The 25,235-nt window shown below is 43.4% G+C and overlaps 1 protein-coding gene across 2 annotated transcripts in view; it reads left to right on the top strand.

Moving 5' to 3' along the window:
- The first annotated feature begins 357 nt into the window (after positions 1-357).
- Positions 358-25,235, top strand: part of CHSY1 (chondroitin sulfate synthase 1) — a 72,769-nt gene continuing 47,891 nt past the window's right edge. The window contains exons 1-3 of one of the 2 annotated variants that reach the window (XM_014733526.3): positions 688-822; positions 921-1,038; positions 14,504-14,999. In XM_014733526.3, the coding sequence (XP_014589012.2) occupies positions 14,634-14,999 (366 nt within the window). In that variant the 5' untranslated portion in view covers positions 688-822; positions 921-1,038; positions 14,504-14,633. Of the gene's footprint in view, positions 823-920; positions 1,039-14,503; positions 15,000-25,235 lie in introns of both variants that reach the window. The other variant, XM_023651475.2, reaches the window with a different exon arrangement.

Genomic DNA, 25,235 nt, shown 5'->3' with positions numbered 1-25,235 from the left:
GTTGCAATGGCGAGCTAAGCCGGAGGATGTGCAGCTGCAGCGGCGGCGCCGGCCACGAAGAGGACTGGGGCGGGCGCAGCGCGAGCGGAGCCGAGCCGGCCGGGAGACGCGAGCAGGGCGGGACGGGGGCCCGGACTCGGCTGCCACTGCCGTCGCCGTCGCGCTGGCCCCGCGCACCCGCGCGCGAGCGGGAGGAGCCGCCGCTGCCTCGCGCCCGAGCTACCGCCGGCGCGCGCCGGGCATGGTCCCCTCTTAAAGGCGCAGGCCGCGGCGGCGGGGGTGGACGAGCGGAACAAAGCGCCGGCGCGGGGGCTGCGGGCGGCTCGGGGGCCGCGATGGGCGCGGCGGGCCCGCGGCGGCCGCGGCGCTGCCCGGGCCGGGCCTCGCGGCGCTAGGGCGGGCTGGCCTCCGCGGGCGGGGGCGGCGGGCTGAGGGCGCGCGGAGCCTGCGGCGGCGGCGGCGGCGGCGGCCCGGCGGGCGGAGCGGCGCGGGCATGGCCGCGCGCGGCCGGCGCGCCTGGCTCAGCGTGCTGCTCGGGCTCGTGCTGGGCTTCGTGCTGGCCTCGCGGCTCGTCCTGCCCCGCGCCTCCGAGCTGAAGCGAGCGGGCCCGCGGCGCCGTGCCAGCCTCGAGGGCTGCCGGCCCGGGCAGGCGGCGGCGGCGGCGGCTTCCCAGGCCGGCGGGGCGCTCGGCGATGCGCGCGGGGCGCAACTCTGGCCCCACGGCCCGGCCCCGGATGGAGGCCCGCGCGACAGGAACTTTCTCTTCGTGGGAGTCATGACCGCTCAGAAATACCTGCAGACCCGCGCCGTGGCCGCATACAGGTGAGACCCCGCTCCCCGGGCACCGCCTTCTGCATCCAGCATCCCGGCGGGCGGCCCTGCCGTTCCTGCCGTGACTCGCTCCTTTGCCCGCTTTTCAGACCCAAGGCTCGCGGGCTTCCCGTGGGATCGAAGTGCCCCTCGGGCGATGCCCGGCTTTGGCAGCAGCGGTTACAGGCGGGATGCCCGGCTTTGGCGGCAGAGGTCACAGGCAGAATGGTGAGCGCAACGCTCAAGAGCATGGGTTTTGGAGTCAGAGGACCAGGGTGGCCCCTCTGGGTGTGGTCCTCCCCCTGACTTTTTGCTAAAGCTTTCCCTATCCAAGCTCTCTCCTTTGTTAAATGGGCCTGACTGAACGCATCTCCCTTGTAAGGTTCTAGGAATGACTCTTAGCACAATACCTGTGATAATGGTGGCAGTGATGGTAATTATTTGATTTTCTGAATTCCACGCCTTTGCCCTTGCAGAACTAGAGCTGATATAAATTATTCTGGTTAGAGCCTTTCCGTAGCATACTTGTAGATTTCACCGTTGGAAATGAAAGGGGGTGCCCACTGCGCTCTGGACCACGCCAGTTTGTTGAGTAAATGGAAGGAGAACCTTTGGGAGAAGCAGTTCCTGGCTCATGGTAGATTCGATGTTAACTAGCACAGTTTAGTGACATATGTGTGTTGTCCAGTATCTGGGTGCTACCTGGCCGTGAGTCATAAAAGTGGCTGGAATCACGTTCAGGATTAACAAAGGGATTAGCCAAAGTAGTCTTTAGAAGGAAGATGATTTTGGAGTGGCAGATTTGTATTGGAGAGAAATTTGAGGTAGAAGAGGGGTGTAGATTCACTAAAGGGATTTAATGGAAATCTTATATGTGTGAAGTACGGAAATGCTCACGATGGGGATAAGATTTGGGATTCATCCAGCCTCAGGACAAACCAGTGCAGGGAGGTCCTCTGGGAATGAACTTTTAGAGCAGTCATTGCTGACCAAGGCCAGGCTGGTTGCTGTTAGTTCTTAATTTATAACCCAATACCTTTATAACTTCAGTTCTTGAATCTAGTCCTGGTCTAAATTTTCAGGCATTAGGTGTTGTGAGGGGAAAAGCATACAAGCATACATGGATTTCCGTTCCTCTAAGGGAGGAAGTAAAGGATTGAAGAAGATGAGAGAGCGGTAGAGAATGCCTGCCCTTTCAGTGCATGGATTCCTCATTTCTGTGGGTTTCCGTTAGGATCTTAAGTCCAGGCTCAGGTTCTGCCAGAAAGGGTCCTGAGTGACTGAAAAGCTGAGAATGCAGGTAGTGTACATTTAGATTAAGGTAGCAATTTGGGAACCTGCAGATCAAGGTTTTCTCCTAGATCTACCATGAAGTACCGGGAATTTTGTGCAAATTGTGCTTTTTGAGAAGAGAAATGTCCACACCAGAAATTAAGGATGAGCTGTATAAATTGTTCACAGCATAGTTTTGAAAGTAAATTCATATGACTGCAATTTGGTGACAAGCCCTGTGAAATCACAACTTTGGAGATAATTACCAAAGTAGTTTGTTCAAATAGTAAATGATGTGACTCCTTACCCCCCAAGCACATACATTTTCATGGATACAAAATCAGTATATACAAACCAGTAGGGGTCCTGGCGCACCAGCAATACTCAGCAAATATGCAAACCGAACTTCCTGTTTTACACTTGGAGATGATCTTTTCCCAAAGCCCATACTTGATGTGCCTGCTTTTGGCCTCCTTTCCAAATCTCCTATCTCATCCTTTTTGGACGTAAGATTTTATCTCATTGTTTATTTTCTTTCAGACAGGGGAAGTAAAAGTACAATTTGCCCTCTGGCGCAAGTTTTCCCTTCTTTGTGACAACTGTGGCTTTCTGATAAAGGAAAACCCTTACCAGGAAACAGTGTATATCCTATCCAGTCATTCTGTCAGCTTTCCTGAGTACCGTTTCTTTTATCTCTTTGATCTTAAGCATATTCCTTGGAGCCTGGGGTGGACCTACTGTGCTGGTTAGGGTCCTCTGCTGCTCCACCTGTCAACCCTGTGTTTAGACTGGCTGCAGGAGTTGGCACAAGACGATTTTAGCCTTAAGGAACTTTTGGGAAGGCCTGAATTGGAATGGAGGTTATAGGGTGTAACTTATGATTATGGCTTTGCAGCCCAGTCTGAAAGTCTGCACTCAGCTCTTAAATTGGAAATTTCATGCACAGTCCAGTATAAAAGTCGGCTGGAATCTTCTAGCACAAGGTAGAACTCTTGTTTGGCACTGGGTGTGCTCGGTTTTATATCTCCCCTAAAAGGCAAGTTCGTTCTTTACCTTAGAAAAAACTCCAATGTTTTTTGTTTTTTCAAATAAAATTGTTTGGCTTATGGGTAGAAGGAGATGCCACCATTCTTAGTAAGATGGCACTGTGATGTACTTTTATGCTAGGGTATGGAAAATGTCAGAATTTGGATCTAGGGACTTCCAGAAAGGAGCCAGACGGCCTCTGAAAATTTCAAGGAGATACACGTCTGCACTAAAGTTAGTGCACTTTAATGATGCAACAGCCCCATCATTACACACTTTTACTTTCCAGACCTGCTGTATGCTGGAAGTGGGGAGGGGGGCCGCCAAGAGACGTTAGCAGTGCAGTGACAGCTGATAGCAGGCGAGAAACAGATTTTAAAAAGCTGGCAAAACAAAACTCAAAGTGTAGCCCATCAGAGACTGGCCAGGGCTAACTTCTTCCATAGGCCCTGAGCAGACACTGTAGCTGTGAAGTTCGTCCAAGGCCTGGTAGCATCCGGTCTCGTGGAATTTTATTCTGAGTTAAAAAGCCTTTGGAGGGTTTGGACTGGAAAGGGAGGTGATTGCATTATGTTCTGAAAAGTTAATTCTGCCTGTTGTGTGGAGAATGGATTGCAGGGAAGCAAGGAGGTGTTAGGAGGTGGTCCAGGTAGAGATGAGGGTGGCCGGGGCTAGCGTGATAGCAGTGGAGATGGAGAGAAGTGGATGGTTCCAAGATAGATGCTGGAGCCAGAGTTAAAGGTGTGCTGACGGAATGCTTGTGAGGGGTCAGGCGAAGAGGAATCAGCGATGACTTCTAGGGTTTGCCTTGAAAGACAAGGAGGGTGCTTGTGTCGTTTATTGCGATGGGGACGACTAGAGGAGGAATAGGTTTAGGGAGAAGGAGGTGGGTCAGCGGAGATCTGGTTTTGCACGGGAAGAGTATTAAGAAAGCTTTTAGACACACAGATGGATGTGTCCTTAACTTCATAAAGAGAAATTGAGAAAAGATTTACCTGTAAGGTGATTACAGTGTTGGAACTCTGAAACTGTCTTAAACTGAAATTCCCTGAGGGTCTAAAATAATTTGTTTTGACTCATCTGCACAGTATTTGTATTCTAGGTAATTTCACTTTAAAATGGTACCATGATTCCTCCAAAGAAATTTATTATGCTGGTTAGTGACAGATCGTCAGAACCCCTGGATTCCTTCCATCTCTTGTTACTAGCTGCGATTCATATATTTTTCTTTGTTACATTGTTTGATATACAGGAGTTAAATGTTCATGTGGTTTAGTCTTTTCCTTTCTGATTTTAGGGGTCTTTTCCCCCCTAAGCTCAGAAAGTTATTGCCCTGGAGAGATTTTTTAAAATAGCTTTTTTTTTTTAATTCCAGAAGGGGTGGAAATCATCTCAGCCTCATTTTTTCCCCCAGATAGTACATTATCTCAGCCCCATCTGTTGAGTAAGCTCCCATTTCCCTACAATTTGGAATGCCATCGTCATGATACTCACAATTTCTGGGCATGTTTTTGGACTTGTGTTTTGTTCCATTGATCTTTCTGTCTGTTCTGGTGCCAGTACCACCCGTTGGAATTATTGGAGGTTGAATAATATTTTCATATCCGGTAGACAAGTTCTCTTTTGTTACTCTTCTGTTTCAAACATTTCTTGGCGACACTTACCTGTTCTTGCTGGGAGAGTTTGATGCTATTTAGATTTTTTTTTTAATTAATGGTTGGTTAAAAGGAAAAAGCCTACATACTTAGCTTTTTAGTCCATTTTTATGCCCAGAACACTGAGCGAATCCAGCACCTTTTATTTCTCTTGATCTTTCCTCCCCTGGGCTGATGTTGGGGCACTGTTCTTTCTGTACTTTCTCAGAAGGAAAAGGTGGCTGCTGTCCCTTCTTTGCCCCAGGAGTGAGGAAGGGCTCCGTTAACGATTAGCATCAGTCTGTAGAGAATTGTGGGAAGAAAGTTTGAGAAACACCAGCTTTAGATACAGGAATCTTATTGCAAGATATTGTATCCCAGTTAATGGCCCCTTCCTGGTGCTTTCGTGAAGGTAGACTGTTCCTTTTCAACCTTAATGAACAAATCTCGGAGTTCCTTCCCTTATTTCTTGGACTCAGTAAACCATGTTTGTCTTGAAAGAGTTTAGAGCAATACTTGCTTTCTCAGGTAGAATTCAGTTTAGTAGACATTTACTGACAGCCTCACAAAGGCAAATAACCAACCCGTAAGTGAACAGTTGCAGCACGACCCATTTCACAGTATGAGTTCCCTGTATGAGAAAACTAGTGAAAAATGTGGTCCTGAAAATGAGTTTAGTTTTATATGTCACGGTTCCAGATCTTGATGCCCTCAACAGTTAAAATGTTCCAAGGATAGCCGTGGTGGTCAGTAGAGGATTATACGTGATTGTGTTTTCATCGTGTTGGCAGTTTCACTTTTCCCTGTCCATTAATTAAGCTGCTATTTCTTGAAAATCGACTAATAATCCTATCCCTGCAGAGTTCATCATCTCGAGAAGGAAACGGATGATAATTCTGCATGATGAGGGCTCCCAGGGTGCTTGGAGATGCCTGCAGTGTTTTATGAATGGATCAAGAAAGATCTCTCCCACACTCCTCCCCTTGTTCCTTCACTTAGTCCTGAGGGCTGAGCAGGAGTTTCGAGGCAGAGACGGCAGGTTCCAGGAAACATGGACTAGCAGGAAGTAGTGAAGGAGCGATGAGAAAGGCCAGTTCACGGGGGCTGAGCAGGAGTTTCGAGGCAGAGACGGCAGGTTCCAGGAAACATGGACTAGCAGGAAGTAGTGAAGGAGCGATGAGAAAGGCCAGTTCACGGGGGCTGGGACGTGAGATCTAGCGGCTCTTCTGGAAGCGTTCCACAGGAATTAAAGATATGCTCTGAGATGTACATACGGAGTGGACGTTTCCGCTCTCGGTGGAGTCCTGCGTTAGGAGCTGTAGAACATCATTGATTTCACTGACTTCCCCACACTGGGAACTACTTCTCTAACCATCAGAAATGATGTGGCTGGAATACGTTTATTGAAATGAGGAGAGGTTCACAGTATGGTTAAGTGAGAGTAGGTTATAAAGTTGCTTGCCCAGTATGAGACTATTTTTGTTTAAAATCAAACAAAATAAACTTATGTGTTTGTGTAGCATAGAAAAGAAAGTGTAACAGAATATACACACCTCGATGTTGAATGACTTTTCATATTCTTCTTGGCACTTTTCTACAATGAGCAGCTATTTTGTAATAAAGCTACAGAGCTACAGTAGAAAAAGGAGATGCTAGCTCTTGGGAGGAAATGTGAGTGTAGTTTTGAGCGTATTAAACCGTAGGTACCTTAGGATTGCTGGGCACAGATGGCATGTTGGCCATTGGCTTCCTGGGGCTCAAGTCTGACGTCGTTCTTGTTTCAGTTAGTGGCATTTAATCCTGTCCTGAAATGTAGGGGTGAATATGCTCCTTTGGTTACTGTAACTGTATTTTCCTCAGTTACTGTAACTTCACACTTCAGGGTGGTACTTGGGAGAATCATGTGACAGCGTTTTTGTTTTTTTTGGTGAGGAAAATTGGCCCCGAGCTAACATCTATTGCCAATCTTCCTCTTTTTGCTTGAGGAAGATTGGCCCTGAGCTAACAGCTGTGCCAGTCTTCCTCTGTCTTGTATGTGGGATGCCACCAAAGCTTGGCTTGATGAGTGGTGTGTAGGTCTGCATCCAGGATCCAGGCTGCCGAAGCAGAGTGGGCAAGCCCAGCCACTACACTACCAGGCTGGTCCCAGGTGACAGCATTTTTAATATGAGGTCCCTGGCTTCTATATACAGTATTAATGTAAATATTCATTGCCTCCACCTGTTGTTGATGTCTTTTTGGATTCTGGTTCTGGATGGAATTGGGGGAATAAGAGACTTAGTTACGGTTTAAAAGTAGTGAAGTTGTCTATCTTCTTGCTTTAAGACAGTGTCGTTTCTGAACCATTTATACCTACAGTATTTGTTCTGTATCCGAGTACATTTGTTTATGGGTGATTAAAAATAAGATGTGGTCTGCTCTGGGCTTGCCAACGCCAAACATGAGGATTATTGAAAATGTAGATATTAATGCCGTTAAAATGATTGTTTTGTAAGGTGAACCTCCGTGTAGAGGCTGCTTTTGTGTCAAACTTTCTTCTGTATGTTTCCAACCTAACGCCAGAAAATGATTGGACAGGATGTAGAGTAGCGGACGCAGAAATAAGGGTTTCAGAAGCTAACGTTTGAATAAAGTCTTCTGGCCTTCAATTAAATCCCGCCCAACCTCCTTGCCAGGCAGGTCTCGGCCAGGCAGACTGAGTGGGCGGAAGTGGCTGAAGTGGATGTACGGCTGCTCTCCTCATCTGTGGTCACAGTTGTCTCAGCCCTGTCAGTGGAGGAGGAGGAGAAATGTGGGTGACAGCCTGGGAAACAGAGAGCCAGGAGGCTGGCCAGTGGAGGCTTTAGAGTCAGACCCCATTGGCATTCTGACTTCGATGTTTATTAGCTTTATGATCTTGGGCACATGCCTTACATGGCCCTGAGTCTCGGTCTCCTCCGTCGGAGGTGGACACCAACACCTCGCACACCTTGTAGCGTTGTCGTAAGGTTGAGTGCCGCATGCCTTCAGCACTGGTCTGCCCTTGGGAACTGCTCGGTGAAGGCTGCCTGTGGGCTGTTGTGAAGGGGACTTGATGCCAGGCACTGCCTCAGTAGAGGGCTGGCTTGCAGAGGGGCTGGCCAGAATAGCCTCACCGTGGTTTTATTGTTTGCATGAAGCAACACTGATTTTTTTTTTACTTAGAATTAGATTTGAAAACTAATTTTGTTCATGCATGATTAAGAATTAGTTGCATATTTATGCTTTTAAGTGTATAGCAGCACAATACAAACTATGTAGGGTAGCTCTCCAATACTAGAAACATTGGAAAGTATCATGAAATCAGAATTTGCCTTCTGTCGGTAATGCTCCAAATTTTAATTCTTAGGTTTCAAAGAAGGTGTATTTGTGGTCTCTCCTGATGAGTATTCTCATTGTTTGCAGTGAACCTGGGCTCCAAGGGCAGGTTGCTATTAGCTCTTAATACCTTGGAACTGCTTCCTGGGCTAGTGCCCAGGCCATTGTTGAGGTGGGAAGCTGTAATCCACCCACCAACAGCTTTATTGAGGCAAAAAAGGCTGTTTAATGCTTACTTTCACCTTAAGTCCGTTTTTTAGGATTAATGGTAAAGAGTATAATTTCTCTTTAAAAATTTTTCCCACACTTTGTAATCTCTGTTCTGTTTCTCCACTTGCTTCCAAAAAGAATTTGAGATTGCTCATCTTATCGGGTCATACACAGTGAGACAGTTAAAGATTTTAAAAGAGGAAGCCACATATCCGGAAGCAGCAACCTGCAGCTACGTGCGTGGGCTGCCTGGCTGTGAGCTCTGCGAGACAGGACAGAGATAATGGACTGAAGAGTGCTTGCAGCATCCTGCCCGAGGGGGTTCCTGCAGCTCCTGGAGAGGCCTGGAGTCATCACTGTTAGCCTTGGAAGACCTCTGAGTTTTCCCAAGACCTGATCAGGTTCAAGTCACGGCTGCTCTGCCTGGCAGCATAGAACGTCCTCCGTGCACTGTTTTGCGAGGATGAATTATATTGCTGCTCCGTCAGACTCTGCTTCCTGTAAGGATACCCACTGCGTTTGCCCTGCCTTCCTACCATGGACCCATGGGAGACATTTCCCTCAGGTCCTAGGATCTGGGATAGTTATTTCACTTAACCCTGAGTACTGAGACAGCCTTGTGACTTCTCTTGGTTGCCCGCTGGAAGGCTCATAGCTGAATTGGGGCCCACCTTTAGCAGATGTCGGGGCCACGTGATGGCAGATAGGTCTCAGCGCGTGAGCTCACTCGGAGCCGGCATCTCACAGTGCTCTGCTTGGTTTGGTGTTTGCTGGTGTTTGGACGTAGAGCGAGGCAGGCAGCCTGGCCATGCTTTTGCCCTCCCTGGTACAGGTGCCACCTTCACCCTTGCTCTGACTTTCCAACACTTGTCTGTCTTTGGCCTCATTTTCTTGCTTATTTTTTTCATACCATATGCGTTTTGCTTAAGTTATCTTAAATCCTTTCTGTAATAGGGAAGAATATAAATATGTCCATTTAATTCCTATTATCTATCAGTTCTACAGGGGAAAAACTATGTTCTCCCTTCCTTCCTTGACTCCAAATTTGAGGTGAATTGGTCATACGAGTCTTTTCAGACTTATCTCTGTAACCATCAGACAACATACGTTATTGTGATTTGGGAGAACTTACAGAACATCTCCCCTTTTTACTTATAAAAATTAGTGTAACTGTTAAAGTTTAGCAAATGTGAAAGAAAGTACTCAGTCTTACTCCATTTTTCTTTTAGTTTTTGTCAGAGTAAAAAAATATTTTTTTTACAAAAGTCAAATTTTCTGTTGTCTTTTTATTTCTTTGCATGCATTTTAGCTTAAAGCTTTCCCCCAGATTAAAAAAAAAGTTTCTAACTCTAAATATACTTATGTGTTGCAGAAAATTTAGAAAATGTAGAAAACATGAAGAAAAATAAATTCCTTCTGATCCTCCATCCAAAAATAATCACAGTAAACACTGTGGGGTGAAGTTGTACATTATTTTATTTTTGTATGTGTACTTCTGTTCCCTCAGTAATCCACATCATGAGTACATACTATTGCCCGCGTTTTAAACTTACTCATATATTAGGAATGTGTCCCCAGGATGACGGTTAGGCAGTTTTGTACAGAAATGTACGTAGTTTTCCTTAAAACGATGCTGAATGGCGATGGAGACTGCTATAGAGGCCTACTCGGCAAGGGCATTCCTTAGTGAAGCTGATGGTGTCCAACTGCATCGCTTGCCTGTGGTTCACCTTGGGACAGGGACCGCGTTTGGAAGCCTGGAGGAGTGGAAGATTGTGTCCTTGGCCCCCTCAAATTTCAGTTGTCTTATCTGTGCCTTAGCAAGAGTTGGTATCAGTCCACTGAAAATTGAGCTTTCTGCCAACGGCCTTTGCAGATGTTCTGCTGTTTGCATCAAGTGTTGATGGCAAAGTTGACATTTGCTTATGAAAATTAAGGAACTTGACCTGTTTCTGTCCCAGAAGGAGGGCCAGCTTGCTGCTTCAGCAGCACTTCCTTTGAAATTAGTAATGTACTCCCCCTGCTTCCCCAGGATGGTGAATCATGACTTAGGTTTCAGAACTCTCTAACTTTATGGAGCTGTTTAAACTCAACCTAAGAGAAAAGATCATAATTTCTTAAGATTGGAGGATTTACAAAAACTTCGTATGGAGAGGTTTCCCTCAAACCACCAGTCATTTAGAGCAGAAAAAGGCAACATGAGGTTTTTTCCTGGTTTACCTAAAAAGGAAAAGGTAATAATTGGGTGGACTTACCATAGAGCTGCCGAGAGGCTCCAGGGGTGGTTTGAGGTTAGGTCGTCTGTTTTTCAAATTAATTGGTTTCTCTTCTTGGACGGGTCACACCATTTCAAGTCATAGTTGGGGCGTTAATCGCATCAGCGGTGTTCTCGGGCTTCCATCACTTTGCTCAGTCTGGTGGGGCACATGGGAAGCAGGGCCAGACGAAAGTGAACTTTGATCCCCTGTCTAATATGAAGGATTCCGATGTTTTAAGTGAAAACACTTTCAAAGTTTAAAGTGTTATTAGACTTCTACCATTGTCTGAGATTGATAGTAAAACAGAATTCTAATATATAGGTTGAGTGTCAGGATTTTAGCCAGAAATGTGAGAAGTGGCATTTTCTGTAATACTTTGGCTCCTGGGTATAATCTTGAGACCGATGACTCCAAATTCAGCCCCCACTCCCCTCTCTCCCTCGTTTGCTCTTTCACTACCTTATTTTATTTGCGAAGTCCTGTCTCCCTTAATAAGTCACACTTATGTAAAGTTTACTGCATGCCGGGCTGACTTCTGAGCACTTTAGAGATAATAATCCATTTAACCCTCACAACAGCCCCATAAGGGAGGCACTCTAATTACCCCCAGTTTACAGAAAGGGAAGCACAGACTAACTTGCCCAAAGTGGAGTCGGGGTTCTCACCCCAACAACCTGTGCCAGAGCCCATGCTCTTAACCATCGTACTGTGTGTCGTCTGTTTAGTGGGCTGTTCCTTTGAAGCAGACATTGTCTTATCCACCCCATGTCCCAAATAATACCATGATGCTTTAGTATCTGAATGGCTTCTGGGCTTGGCCGCTTTAGTACTACTGTGAACTTGGTCAGTTTTATTAATCACATTGTAGTTCAGAAGCAGTTGGGAGAAGCTAAAGTTAAGTTGATTTTGTTCGCTATCCTTGTTAAAGTCACTTGTAAGGTAATACAGACTATTTAGCTTTAAGTTATATTTTGGAAGTACCAGGAGTGATAGTATATTTCAACTCCAGCATGTCTGTGAATTTTACCTCTTATAAGTGTTTCCTGGCTGTGGTTTGATTCAGTTTCTTTCTGCATGTGGGAATGGTTAGTGTGGTTTATGGACAGCGATGAAAAGCTCACCTGGCGATGTCTCAGAGATAAGAGACAGAAATGATTTGTGTGCTTTTGCGCACTCACACACACGCATGCACAGCATCTTGAAGGCACTTATTTCACACCAGTGACAATATTTACTGACCTCTGTCATGTGCCAAGCACTGAAATTATTTATGTTTTCACATTGTTGTGACTGCCAAACACAAGTCATTTTTACATAAAGGGAGGAATCAGGGGCTCCTTGACTTGGATGGGGGTCTTCTCAGTGTAGCATCATCACTGACTTCCCAAGGCCAAGAAGTCGTCTCCCCTCCAGATGTTACTGCGTCAGAAGTGTGGGTTTAGGTTATCATATGTTCTATGTAGGTTTCATTCACATTTTTACATGGACTTGTCTCTCTATGAGAGGGGTTGGTTTCTCTCTAAATTAATTGCCCGATTCCTACTGTGTTTACAGCCCTTTTTTCAGGAGCATTTCCTTTGTGACAATGAAGTACGGTACCTGATCGAGCGTCTGTACTCCGACGGGGTCCATATATGCCGAACTCTTTGTTAAAGAGTTCCATAAGTGGCATAAGGCTCTCTAGATCCATCTGAAATCCATAAGTATCAAGGGAAAAATATTACAAAGACTGTGTTGCATCCGTTCTAAGATGCACATTTTTTCCCCACATTTTAACATCTCTGAAATGAGGATACATTTTGCAGTTGCTGGCATCATGTGATTATGATTGGCGGTAGTTTTTCTTTGTTATTGGAACACAGAACAATGGTGCATCTTACAGTCGACATCCTAAATTTGATGAAAAACTATATATATTTAATCCTTGGACTTTTTGAGAAGCATCTTTGACAAAAGTTCAGTCCCATCGAATTTTTTTCTGTTTGGATGAGATAAGTTTGAAGTCATTTTGTATTCCTTATATTTGGGTTAGGAAGAGAACTAAAAGCCAGTAATTGTTTAAGTACCTCGCTGTAGATTGTTTTTAAAATTACAAAAGTAACACTCTGCTTTAAAAATTGAGGTTTGCAAGATGAAAAAAGCTGTGGAGATGGATGGTGGTGATGGTTGCAGGACAATGTAGATGTACTTGATGCCACCGAACATTGTACTTTATTTTATTTTTTTAAGTATACCAATCCGTACACCCCTTTCTTTTTGAAGATTGGCCCTGAGCTAACATTTGTTGCCAATTTTCCTCTTTTTTCTCCCCAAAGCTCGCGTACAAAGTTGTATATCCTAGTTGTAAGTCCTTCTAGTTCTTCTGTGTGGGATGCCTCCATAGTGTGGCTTGATGAGTGGTATGTAGGTCTGTGCCTAGGATCTGAACCAGTGAACCCTGGGCTGCTGAAGTGGAGTGCACGAACTTCACCACTACGCCACGGGGCTCGCCCCCTGAGCATTGTACTTTACAAATGATAAATTTCAAGTTACGTATATTTTATCACAATTAAACATTTTTTCTCAAAAAAGTAATATCATGCTTATAAAAATTTCCTTCAATATAGAGATAGCACAAAAAGCGAAAGTCATCTTTATCCACTCCCTGGCCCCTCCCCATTTTCCTATTCCTGTACCTCTTCCCCAGAGGTTTGGTGTGTATCTTTTCAGATATTTCTCTCCTGAGACTTTCCATTAAAGATATGTGTGGTTTTCATTGATCCTTCAAGTCACTTTCCACTATAATAAATACAACTGTAACAGTTAATAAAATAAAAATATATTGGGGAGAACATCATCTGGGAACTGTGCCTTTTTGATGTTGTTAAGGCTAAATATATGATTTCATTTATTCTCTATGGTATTTTTCCTAGTAGTCTGTACAAATGCACTTTTGTAGCTAGACTACTTGAGATCTCAATACATAGGATAAAGAAAGCATAAGGGAAAGTATAGCACAATGGCATTAAGTCAGTTGTTCAGCAGCAGGATCCTTGACTTTTTTCCTTCTACTTGACCACCAGTTTTCCTCTGACAATGGGATGAGCAGTTCCCGTTGAAACTCTTGTTACCTGGTCTCCTTCAGCCGTCTCCTCCGCCCCTGGGGATTGCAGAAGGCACAGCCGTTTATTTCATTTTCTCTGCATTCCTTTGGTGGCTTCTCATGGCTTTTATCGCATACAGGCCCCATCTCTGGGGGATCTGCCAGGCCCTGCAGTTTGCTTGCGTCCTCCCCTCACAGCAGCCCCCACTTGCACTGCATTCTGGGTCCTTGACGTTCACCCCTGTCTCAAGGAAGCGTTCTTCGCTCTGTGTGTGTACTTTGCGTCCCCTTAGGACTGTGTGCCTTTCTTTCAGAGCACTTCTCCTAGTTCCTAGTAGTACGTATGTTCGCGTAGCTGTTTGGATAACTGTCTGTCTCTCCTGATGTCAGCTCCATGAGTGGGGGTCTTGTTTTGCTCACCACTGCATCCCCCTGGCCTAGCACATACATACTTGGCACTTGATGAGCATTCAAAGAACATTTCTAGAATGAACAATTTGATTTTTTTATTGTTTGTTTTATAGAGCAGAGGAGTTTGTAGGTATGGAGTTGATAGTATGAGAAAATTAACCTGAATATCTAGACCTTGGCTGCCCTGGCAATTTGGTTGTCAGCCATTGCTGAAACTTAGTTATCCTGGCAGTATTTTAACACTTCATCATCCTTTTTTGTTGGGGTGCTTTTGAAAATGAATTTGGACTTTGTAATGCCCAGTAGTATGGGCTTCCGTTAAGGGGAAACAGGAAGATCAGGTAGCTTTTTATCGTCCTTTTGAGCACACCCAATGATGCAATGTAAGTAGATAAGTGAATTTCTGGAAATGAGAAGCTTGAAATAAACCATTCCCTCACTGATATTTATTGTTTTAATTCCAGAACGTGGTCCAAGACGATTCCTGGGAAAGTCGAATTCTTCTCTAGTGAGGGTTCAGACACCTCGATACCAATTCCAATAGTGCCGCTGCGGGGTGTGGATGACTCCTACCCACCCCAGAAGAAGTCTTTCATGATGCTCAAGTACATGCATGACCACTACTTGGACAAGTACGAATGGTTCATGAGAGCAGACGATGATGTATATATCAAAGGAGACCGCCTGGAGAACTTCCTGCGGAGTTTGAATAGCAGTGAGCCCCTCTTTCTTGGGCAGACGGGGCTGGGCACCACGGAAGAAATGGGGAAACTGGCCCTGGAACCCGGGGAGAACTTCTGCATGGGGGGTCCTGGTGTGATCATGAGCCGTGAGGTCCTCCGCAGGATGGTGCCGCACATTGGGAAGTGTCTCCGGGAGATGTACACCACCCACGAGGACGTGGAGGTGGGCCGATGCGTCCGCAGGTTCGCGGGGGTGCAGTGCGTCTGGTCTTACGAGGTAAGAGCAGAAAAACGTGTGTTAGTTTGGTCATTGGTCCTGAACCAATCATAGGAAACTGGTGATATCCACTTTAAGGCTTAACATTGGTGTTAAGTTAGTACTTTTATTTGAATTCCCTCTTATTACCTTTTCTCTTGGTTTTTAGAATATACCTTTTATACTTTTGTCCTGAATACCTTAGTTAATAAATAATGACATTTGGAGCCCAAATAAAAGATAGGTTTGCTGCAGGTCACAGTGATTTTTCATGATTATTCAGAAAGTTCATCTACTCTGTGCTGATTGCACGAGAGAGGGGAATTTTCCCAGAGGCCTGGCTTCTCGTCTGGTCATGTTGACCCACACAGTTTAGAAACTTACATGTTCTGAATTCATAAAATTAGTAATGATGTAAAAAAGCCAGTACCATTTGGCTTTGCATTTATTTTAAACCTTGGCATCTTAGACAATTACTGTAATCTCTAAGTTTGCAGTATAATTGTTCTTTTCAGAATAGGTGGTAGGCAACTTCTGAGAGATCTTGACACATAAATGCAGTTTTTTGAAGGCAGTCTACTTGTAGATGTTTTCTCTTTAACAGCTCTAGAGAACGTGAGTTAGCTTTTCTCTCTTTTTATTGGCAGACATGCACCTCTTGCCTGCAGGTGCAGGATCTGATCTTAGAGTGGAAAAAATTATTTAGATTATGTTGTGTTTAGGTTGATAAACTACCAGTAGTTGTGAGGAGGAAAGGGAATTGCTAGACCTTTTGTCCAAGAAAACACTTTCCGTTGTAAACTGTTAGCTTTTCTTCTGAGTTAATTTTCTAAGGTGCTTGAGTGAAGAAACAGTATTCTTGCCTGTGCTTGCCTTCCCCCAGACTTGGTTTTAAATGTCCCCTGTCACTGTGTGTTTCATTTGAACTTTTAGGGAAGTGGACATTCTCAAGTATACAGGAAGTAGTTTTCATGTAGTTTCTAATTATAAAAGATAGGTTTTAAATCCCAAATGTGGTCTGGTGAGCCCTCTAAGCTCTGTGTGCCCCTCCCCCACCCTCTCCCCATGCAGGGTTGGTTACTCACTGGGTCTAGGGGGGATCTCTCTTGTCATGCATCCTTGAAGCAGGGGAAGCTATTTGGGGATTTCATGCAGTTTTAAACAGAGAACAACTGGCAGTATTTCTGCGTTTTCTCCATCCTTAGTTAAGTAGTTATAACCTTAGCATGTTTCGTTATGGTTAAAATATGTAATGCCTTGTGTATTTTGGAATGCTTCGGGCTGCCCCTGATCTGTGAGCAGCTAGCCTTCATGCTGGAATTGTGGAGGATAGGCCCACCTTTGAGAGAGAATTTTGGAAAATAAGTGTCTAAGTGTCGCCTGTTTTATCTCACATACTGCTAGGCAGATGCTGGTAGAGCCAGTACCTAGAGTTAGTGCCAACATAGTTAGAAGGTACTGTCCTGGGGCTGCAGGGGTTGGGAGAAAGTTTTAGGTCTATTTCCCCCTCTTATGATGTAATGGCCAGAGTTTTCTATGGCCTGAAGCCAGGGTGCCTGGACTCATCCTGTCTGGACACTCGGAGACGCCTCTGTAGGCATCTGGTAAGTGACCTTCTTAGCTAAAGGGATCTGTTGGGGGAGGAAGCTCCCTGGCAAGGTAGTTCCTTGTCCCCACCTGGGTCTCTGGGGGAGGAGTCAGCTTCAGGTGGCAGCCCTGCTGCTTTTCATTTCTTTTAAGTGCCTGATGACCACAGAGCTTTTCTTAGGTGCTGCAGACTTGCTCTCTGCAGCGTTTCTACCAGATGACCCTCTTTTTGTTGGAGAATACCTTCTCCCAGAATGTGGCTTGTCTTCATTTTATGTGGGGTATTTTTGTTATATGCAAATTGTGAATTTAAGTCCAGTCTAATTTATCATTCTTTTCCTGTAAGGTTTTTGCTATTTGTGTCCTAAGAGAACTTCCTTTTCTTGGGTCACAGGAATTTTCTCATATATATTTTTCTGTAGATTTAAGTTTTTGCCTTTCACATGTAGTTCATCGTTATCATTTTTTTTTTTTTTTAAGATTTATTTTTTCCTTTTTCTCCCCAAAGCGCCCCCGGTACATAGTTGTGTATTCTTCGTTGTGGGTTCTTCTAGTTGTGGCATGTGGGACGCTGCCTCAGCGTGGTCTGATGAGCAGTGCCATGTCCTCGCCCAGGATTCGAACTAACGAAACACTGGGCAGCCTGCAGCGGAGCGCGCGAACTTAACCACTCGGCCACGGGGCCAGCCCCTCATCGTTATCATTTTTAAGAGTTCTGAACTATTGGGACGTGTACCATTTTATTAGGCTTTTAATTTCTTTTTTTTTCCTTTCTTTTCTCGTAGGGCCTTAAGTGCTTCTAACCTAAGTCGTTATTAGGATTTATCGTGTTTGCCGCTCAGGCGAGTTTAATCCCTCATGTGGATGAGGTACTTTTATTAAACTTCCTGTAAATCTTGTTTCTCCATTAAGGCTCACATTATGAGAAGTTATTGAGGTGGAGTCTTATGTTAAAGACAGTTACGTTAAGCTTTGGGTCTTGAAAGGTACTTATTTAGCTCTATTGTAAACCTAGCCAGAAGGTGTAATTTTTTTTTTTGCAAGTCAATATAATGCCTGGGGTTACACTTATATAATTAAAATGGCTCATGAGGAGCAATTGTCATAATCAAAATCCACGTTCATTTCTAAGCTTGTTATGATTATTTTTGGTGGTTATTTATTAATACATGGCTTTTAAAACCTTTCTTTGGAAATAATGTTAATTTCCCAGAAAAGTTACAGAAATAAAAAATAGTACAAAGAACATCCATCCACCCTATACAGATTCACCTGTTAGCATTTTACTCCGCTTTTGTGCTCACTTGCTGGTGTTCCTGAGTATCTCCCCTCCTCCCATGTGCAGAGACGTGGACCTGTCCCCCACCGTTCGAGAGTGACGTACACGGTGGCCCTTACTTTAAATAACGTCCGCATGTTTTGACCAGGGAAATTCTCTCGAATAACCACAGCACAGCTTGAGTGAATTTAACTTGGATACTTCACCTAGCGTTTACATTCAGGTTTTGTCCGTTGACCCAGTAAAGTCCCGGGTGATTGTTTTTCCTTCTCCGTTAAGGCTCCAGCCTGGGCTCAGGTATTCATTTGGTTGTCATGTCTCTTTAGCCTCCTTTTATCTGGATCGTTTGCACAGCCTCTTTCTTTGTCTTTTATGACCTTGGCATTTTCGATAAGTGGCTTTAAATACTTCATTTTCATAATGGAAAAATACGATTGCAATATAGTAAACCGTAAGGAGGTTTTTAGTAATGCTGCTCCAGGCTTATTGAAACCTCCCACTGTGAAGACCCAGCGGCAGTGAGAGTCTGGGCCTTGAGACTGTTAACACTAATGGGGTTGGCGTTATGAACTCAAGTTATACAAGATTTTTTTGAGAAACATTATTGAGAAATATGAAACAATATTTTGTTTAGGAAATATATGAAATATTATACTATTCTTTTAATAAGAACAAAAAGAAAATTGACCTAAGTAACCTACTCATTTTATTTTTAGCTTTTTACTGACGTATATTATACCTCTGGAAAAGTGCACAGATCATAAGTAAGCCTAGAGCTCAGTGGGTTTTCACAAACTGAGTACAGCTGGTAACCAACGTCTAGATCTTGCTTTTATTATTTTAACTCAACGTTTGACTAGTAATGAAGGTGTTTTGGGTGGAAAATAATTATTACTAATGAAAATTGGAGATGAGCATAGGTGCAACTTTAGAAAAAGTGTTGTCTTTTTAATAGCTAATGCTGTCAGATGGTTCAGAATTCAAAAGTGCAAAGGGTTTACTGGGATGCGTCTTCCCACCTTTGTCTCCAGCCACTGGGTTCCTCTTGTCGGTCAGCCTTATAGATAGACCGTTATGTGTAGTTAAGCAATCAAGTTTGTATATCTTCCCACCTTTTACATGAATGGTAGCATGTTTTACATACTGTGTACATCTTGCTGGTTTTCGCTTACGTGTCTCACATGATTTTCCATTTAGTACATAAAGAGCTTCATCTTTTTTTGGACATTCAGGCTATTTCCAGTTCTTTTCAGCAGTGTTTCTAATCAGTCATTTAACCCAACGTTTCCCAACCTTTTTCTCATCATGGCGCCCACATAGGGGCTGCTGCCCTCAAAGCGCTCCTGCTACCCCAGTCCCTAACCACGGCTCCCCCACCCCCAACCTGAAGGGATTGTTATGTTCGCACACCTGGAACTTGTTTGGGATATACCAGTATACTGGGACACACCAGTTGTGACACTCTGGGTTAACCAGTAAGTATTTGTTAAGGGATCATTAGTGGGCCCAGCACTGTCCTCTGAACTGGTAGGAAATGTGAAAGAAGAATGAAACAGGTCTTTTTCTCCTTCAAGGAATTTAGTCTAGTTGAGGAGACAAAAACATATATTCATGAAATAATTGAAAAAAATTTAAAAGCGCAGAACCCTGTGATACTGACTTTAAACATGAAACAGTAGGGGGAATGGTAAGATCAGTGATATTCTTTTTATGGAAAGGCATATCATCAAGGGAATTTGGAATTTAGAACAAAATATGTAAGAGAAGGTCTTCCTTGTTAGTGTGACTGGCTTATAAAGGAATGTTGAACATCCTTACATCAGATGCCTGGGATTTTTTTTCTTTAAGAATAGAAGAAATAATGTTTCTTAACTGCTGATTGGCACGGAGCTGATTTGTGTTCTGGTGGTACCTTCCTCACTCCTTTAGCCTGCCCATTAACCTTATCTGGCCAAGAACCAGGCGGGCCCCTAAATGGCTAGAACAGATGCTCCAAATCCTGAGCCCTAATGCTGCCTGTTAATTCAAGGAAGAGCGCCTTGTGGCCTATGCTGAGCCTTATTCTTTTGTTCTGTAAGTTTAGTGGTTCAATTTCCAAGCTTGTAATAGATAAGAAGGGCAAATTAGCACCCAAAAAAGGGGTCTGCTATGTAAGGACTGTATCAGCAGTGTGTGGGAAGGGCACAAAGGAGAAGTGAAAAAGAAGAGAAAGTGAGGCTGTGAACAGCCCAGCAGTCTAAAGACCAGCCATGTGTTACTCATTTCTCATTTTATTTCACATGATTGGAGAACATAGTTTGTATTATTTCAATTCTTTTAAATTTATTGGAACTTTTTTTCCCCCCAAGGAGGATTAGCCCTGAGCTAACATCTGCCAATCCTCCTCTTTTTTTCTGAGGAAGCCTGGCCCTGAGCTAACATCCGTGCCCATCTTTGTCTACTTTATCTGTGGGACACCTACCACAGCATGGCTTGCCCAGCAGTGCCATGTCCGCACCTGGGATCCAAACCAGCGAACCCCAGGCCGCTGAAGCAGAACATGTGCACTTAACCACTGCTCCACCAGGCTGGCCCCTGGAACTTTTTTTATGGCCTTATGTATGGTCTACTTTGGAGACTGTTCCATATGCACTCAAGAAGGAAGGTGTATTCTGCTGTTTTTGAGTTGAGCATTCTGTTGATGTCTGTTGGGTCTAGTTGGTTTATATGTGATCAAGTTTTCTCTTTCCTTGTTGGTTGTCTGTCTGGTTGTTCTGTCCATTCTTGAAAGTAGGATATCAAAGTCTCCAGTATTATTGTTGAATTGTCCATTTCTTCCTTCAATTCTGTCAGTTTTTGCTTCATGTATTTTGGGGCTCTGGTGTTAGGTGCATATATGTTTATAACTGTTAGATCTTCCTCATGTAAAGGATGAACCTTTCAGCCTTATAAAATTCCTCCTTTGTGTTTAGTAACAATTTTTGTCTTAAAGTCTGTTTTGTCTTATACTGGTATAGCCACTCCAGCTCTCTTTTGTTTACTGTTTTCATGGTATATCTTCTTCCATCCTTTGCTCTCAGCCTTGTTTGTGTCTTTGGATCTAGAGTGTGCATCTTGTAGGTGTGTAGGTATGTAGATCTGATAGGGTCGGATTTATGGCTGTCATTTTGCTATTTGTTTTCTATATCTTACCTTTTTTGTTCCTCTATTCCTCCAATTCTGCCTTCTTTTGTGTTAAATAGATATTTTCTGTATGTTTTCACTCTTGTCATTTCTTTTACTTTAGTTTTTTGAATTATTTTCTTAGAAGTTGCACTGAGTGTTATAATGAACTGCTAAGAGCCTAGTTCAGATTAAATGCCAACTTAATAACAATAGTATACAAAATCTTTGCTTCTACATAGTTCCATTGTCTCCGCACTCTTTTGTGCTGTTATTGTCATATGAATTATATCTTTATACATTGTATGCTCATCAACACAGATTTGTAATTATTGCTTTATGTAGTTGTCTATTAAATCAGATTCAAGAGAAAAAGAGTTACAAACAAAAAAATACATTTATACTGTCTTTTATGTTTACCTCTGTAGTTACCCTTATTGGGCTCTTTACTCATGTTTTTCAGTTATGGTCTAGTGTCCTTTCATTTCAGTCTGAAAGACTCCCTTTAATATTTCTCATAAAGCAGGTTTGCTTGTGACAAATTCTACCAGTTTTTGTTTGAGAATGTAGGAGAATGCCCTCATTTCTCCTTCACTGTTGAAGGATGGTTTTATTGATATAGAATTCTTGTTTGACTGTCTTTTTTTTCTTTTTCTTTTTCTTTTGGTGAGGAAGATTGGCCCTAAGCTAACAACTGCTGCCATTCTTCCTCTTTTTGCTTGGGGAAGATTGTGCCTGAGCTAACATCTCTGCCAATCTTCTATTTTGTATGTGGCATGCCGCCACAGCATGGCCTGAGGAGCGCTGTGTAGGTCTGCGCCCAGATCCTAACCTGCAAACCCCAGGCCGCTGAAGCGGAGTATGCGAACTTAACTACTACACCACTGGGCCAACCCTAATCATCTTTTTTTCCAGCACTTTGAATGGGGGCTTTCTGGTATCCATAGTTACTTTAAAAAAAAAAAAAATTGTTTTTGATGTAAGTATAGTTGATGTACAGTATTATATTAGTTTAGGGTGTACAACTTAGTGGTTCGACGTTTATACACACTATGAAATGATCATCACAAGTCTAGTAACCATCTGTCACCATAGAAAGTTCCTACCATATTGTCAACTGTATTCCTGATGCTGTGCATTACATCCCTGTGACTTATTTATTTTACACCGGGGAGTTTGCACCTCTTAATCTCCTTCACCTGTTCTGCCCGTCCTCCCATCCTCTCCCCTCTGGTAACCACCAGTTTGTTCTTTGTTTCTATGAGTTTGCTTCTGTTTTGTTTTATTTATTTGTTTTTGTTTTGTTTTTTAGATTCCACATATACGTGAAAACATACAGTACTTGTCTCTCTTTGTCTGACTTCCTTCACTTAGCGTAGTAACCTCTAGGTTCATCCATGTTGTTGGAGATGCCAAGATTACTTTTTTTAATGGTTGAGTAATATTCTTTTGTGTATATATACCACATATTCTTTATCCATTCATCTACTGATGGGCATTTAGTAGGTTGCTTTCATATCTTAGCTAATGTAAATAATGTTGCAGTGAACATAAGGGTGAATGTATCTTTTCAAATTAGTATTTCCATTTCCTTCAGATAAATATCCAGAAGTGGAATTGCTGGATCATACTGTAGTTCTATTTTTAAGTTTTTGAGGACCCTCCATACTGTTTTCCATAATGGAAATTTACACCAATTTACATTCTCACCAGCAGCACACACGGGTTCCCTTTTCTCCACATCCTTGCAAACACTTGTAATTTGTTGTCTTTTTGATATTAGACATTCTGACAGGTGTAAAGTGATATCTCATTGTGGTTTTGCTTTGATTTTCCTGATGATTACTGATGTTGAGCATCTTTTCATGTATCTATTGGCCATCTGTGTATCTTAGGAAAAATGTCTATTCAAGTCCTTTGCCCATTTTTTAATCAGATTGTTTTTTTGGTATTGAGTTATATGAGTTCTTTGCATGTTTTGGATATTAACCCCTTGTTGGATCCATTTGCAAATATCTTCTCCCATTCAGTACGTTGCCTTTTCGTTTTGTTGATGGTTTCCTTTGCTGTGCAAAAGCTTTTTAGTTTGATGTAGTCCCATTTGTTTATTTTTTCTTTTGTTGCCTTTGACTGAGGAGACAGATCCAGAAAAAGAATTGCTAAGACTGAGGTCAAAGAGCTTACTGCCTGTGTTTTCTCGTAGGCATTTTATGGTTTCAGGTCTTATATTTATAAGTCTTTAATCCCTTTTGAGATAATTTTTGTGTACTGTGTAAGAGAGTGGTCCAGTATCATCCTTTTGCATGTGGCTGTCCAGTTTTCCCAACACCATTTATCAGAGAGACTGTCTTTTCGCCACTGTGTATTCTTGTCTCCTTTGTTGTAGATTAATTGATCATATAAGTATGGATTTATTTCTGGACTCTGTTCTGTTTCGTTGATCTCTGTGTCTGTTTTTGTGCCAGTACCATGCAGTTTTGATTACTATAGTTTTGTATATTTGAAATCAGGGAGTGTGATGCTTCCAGCTTTGTTTTTCTTTCCCAAGATTGTTTTGGCTGGTATCCATGGCTTCTGATGAGAATCAGTTGTTAATCTTATTGAGGACCCCTCATATGTGATGAATTGCTCCTCTTGCTGCTTTCAGGATTCTCTCTAGCTTTCGACAGTTTGGTTATGATGTGTCCAGGTGTGGTTCTCTTTGAATTTATTGTACTTGGAGTTTTTTGAGCTTATTGGGTATGTGTATTGTTTTTTGTCAAATTTGGGAAGTTTTCAGCCATTATTTCTTCACATATTTTTGCTGCCCCTGTCCCTTTCTTGCTTTTCTTCTGGGACTGCCATTATACGTGTGGTCAGGCTCTGTTCATTTTCCTTCGTTCTTTTTTCTTTCTACTCCTCAGACTGGGTAATCTCAATTCTTCTCTCTTTAAGTTTGCTATTTCTTTCTTCTGCCTGTACAAATCTATTGTGATTCTTTTCATTCCAGTTATTGTACTTTTCAACTCCAGAATGTCTTTTTGGCCCTTTTTAAGTAATTTCTGTCTTTTTTGGGCTGCTTTTCACCTCTGTATGGGCGACACTTCTTTCTTTTCACGTCTTAGAATTTCTTGTTGGAAAGCGAACATTTTAAGTAATATAACGCAGCAACTTGGAGATCAGATTCTGCCCTCCTCAGGGTTTGCTGCTGCTGCTGCTGTTTAGTGACTTTTTAGAACTGATTCTGTTAAGTCTGTGTTCTTTTTGGTGGTGGTCACTGAAGTCTCTGCTGGGTTTGCTTAGTGGTCAGCTAATGACTGAATGGAGATTTCCTTACGTGCCTGGAACTAAGAAGTCTCCCAGTCTTTGCTGGGGGCTCGGTGTACCTGTTGGTGCCTGCCTCCAACACTCACCACGTGGTGTTCAGCTCTTCCTTAGCCTCACCTCCTGCTGTGCGGAGCCTCAAGGTCAACCAGAGATGAAATCCTAGGGCCTTCTCAGGTGTTCCCTGGGCACGTGCACAGCCCCATGCATGTGCATGGCCTTCCAGATTCCCAGGAATATAGGGAAGCCTTTCAGAGCCCCTCGTGGACATCTCATACCCCAGCTTTTCTTTTCAGCCTTTTTGGTTAGCCTTTGTTTTGCCCCACCTGTTAGCCACCTCCTCAGGCAGCATGATATTCAACAATTGCCAGTGATTGTTTTCAGCAAATATCTCCCCACCCCCACCCCAAGAGACTGTTTGCAGTGGAGGCTATGAGTCAGGCCAGATAAAGACAGCCTTGCAGGTGGGATCTGCCAGAGAACCACCAGGCAGGTCATGTGACAACAGTTCTCTGGGATAGGGGCTTTGAAGGAGGGCCCTCCAGCCCCATTCTGCCCGCTCCAGTGGCTGCAAGGCTGCTGGTTTTCCCTGTGATTTTGGGCTCTTGGTTTTCAAGGTTACTGCATTGCCAGGGAATAGGGAGTGGAAATAGGGCAAATTAAAACACCACAAAACCCACTGTTCTTACCAGAATTTCACCGCTTTTCTTGTGTAAATGCTTCCTGGATTACTGCAAGCCTTTGGCTAATATCCAGAGTCCTGAAAAGATTGCCTCAAATGATTTTTGCCCATGTTCTCGTTGCTTTTATGGAGGAGAGAATTTTTCAAGATCTGTACTCTGCCATTTTCATTGATGTCACTTAAGACCATCCATTATGGGTCCTCAGCGTCACAGCTTAAATTTTGCTTTTTACAATTGGATAGATCACTCTGAGTATCCTTTGAT

Source organism: Equus caballus, chromosome 1 (assembly GCF_041296265.1).
Source record: "Equus caballus isolate H_3958 breed thoroughbred chromosome 1, TB-T2T, whole genome shotgun sequence".
NCBI classification, from domain to species: Eukaryota; Metazoa; Chordata; class Mammalia; order Perissodactyla; family Equidae; genus Equus; species Equus caballus.
Note: the sequence above shows the minus strand (reverse complement) of the source record. Positions and strands in the feature narration are given on the sequence as shown.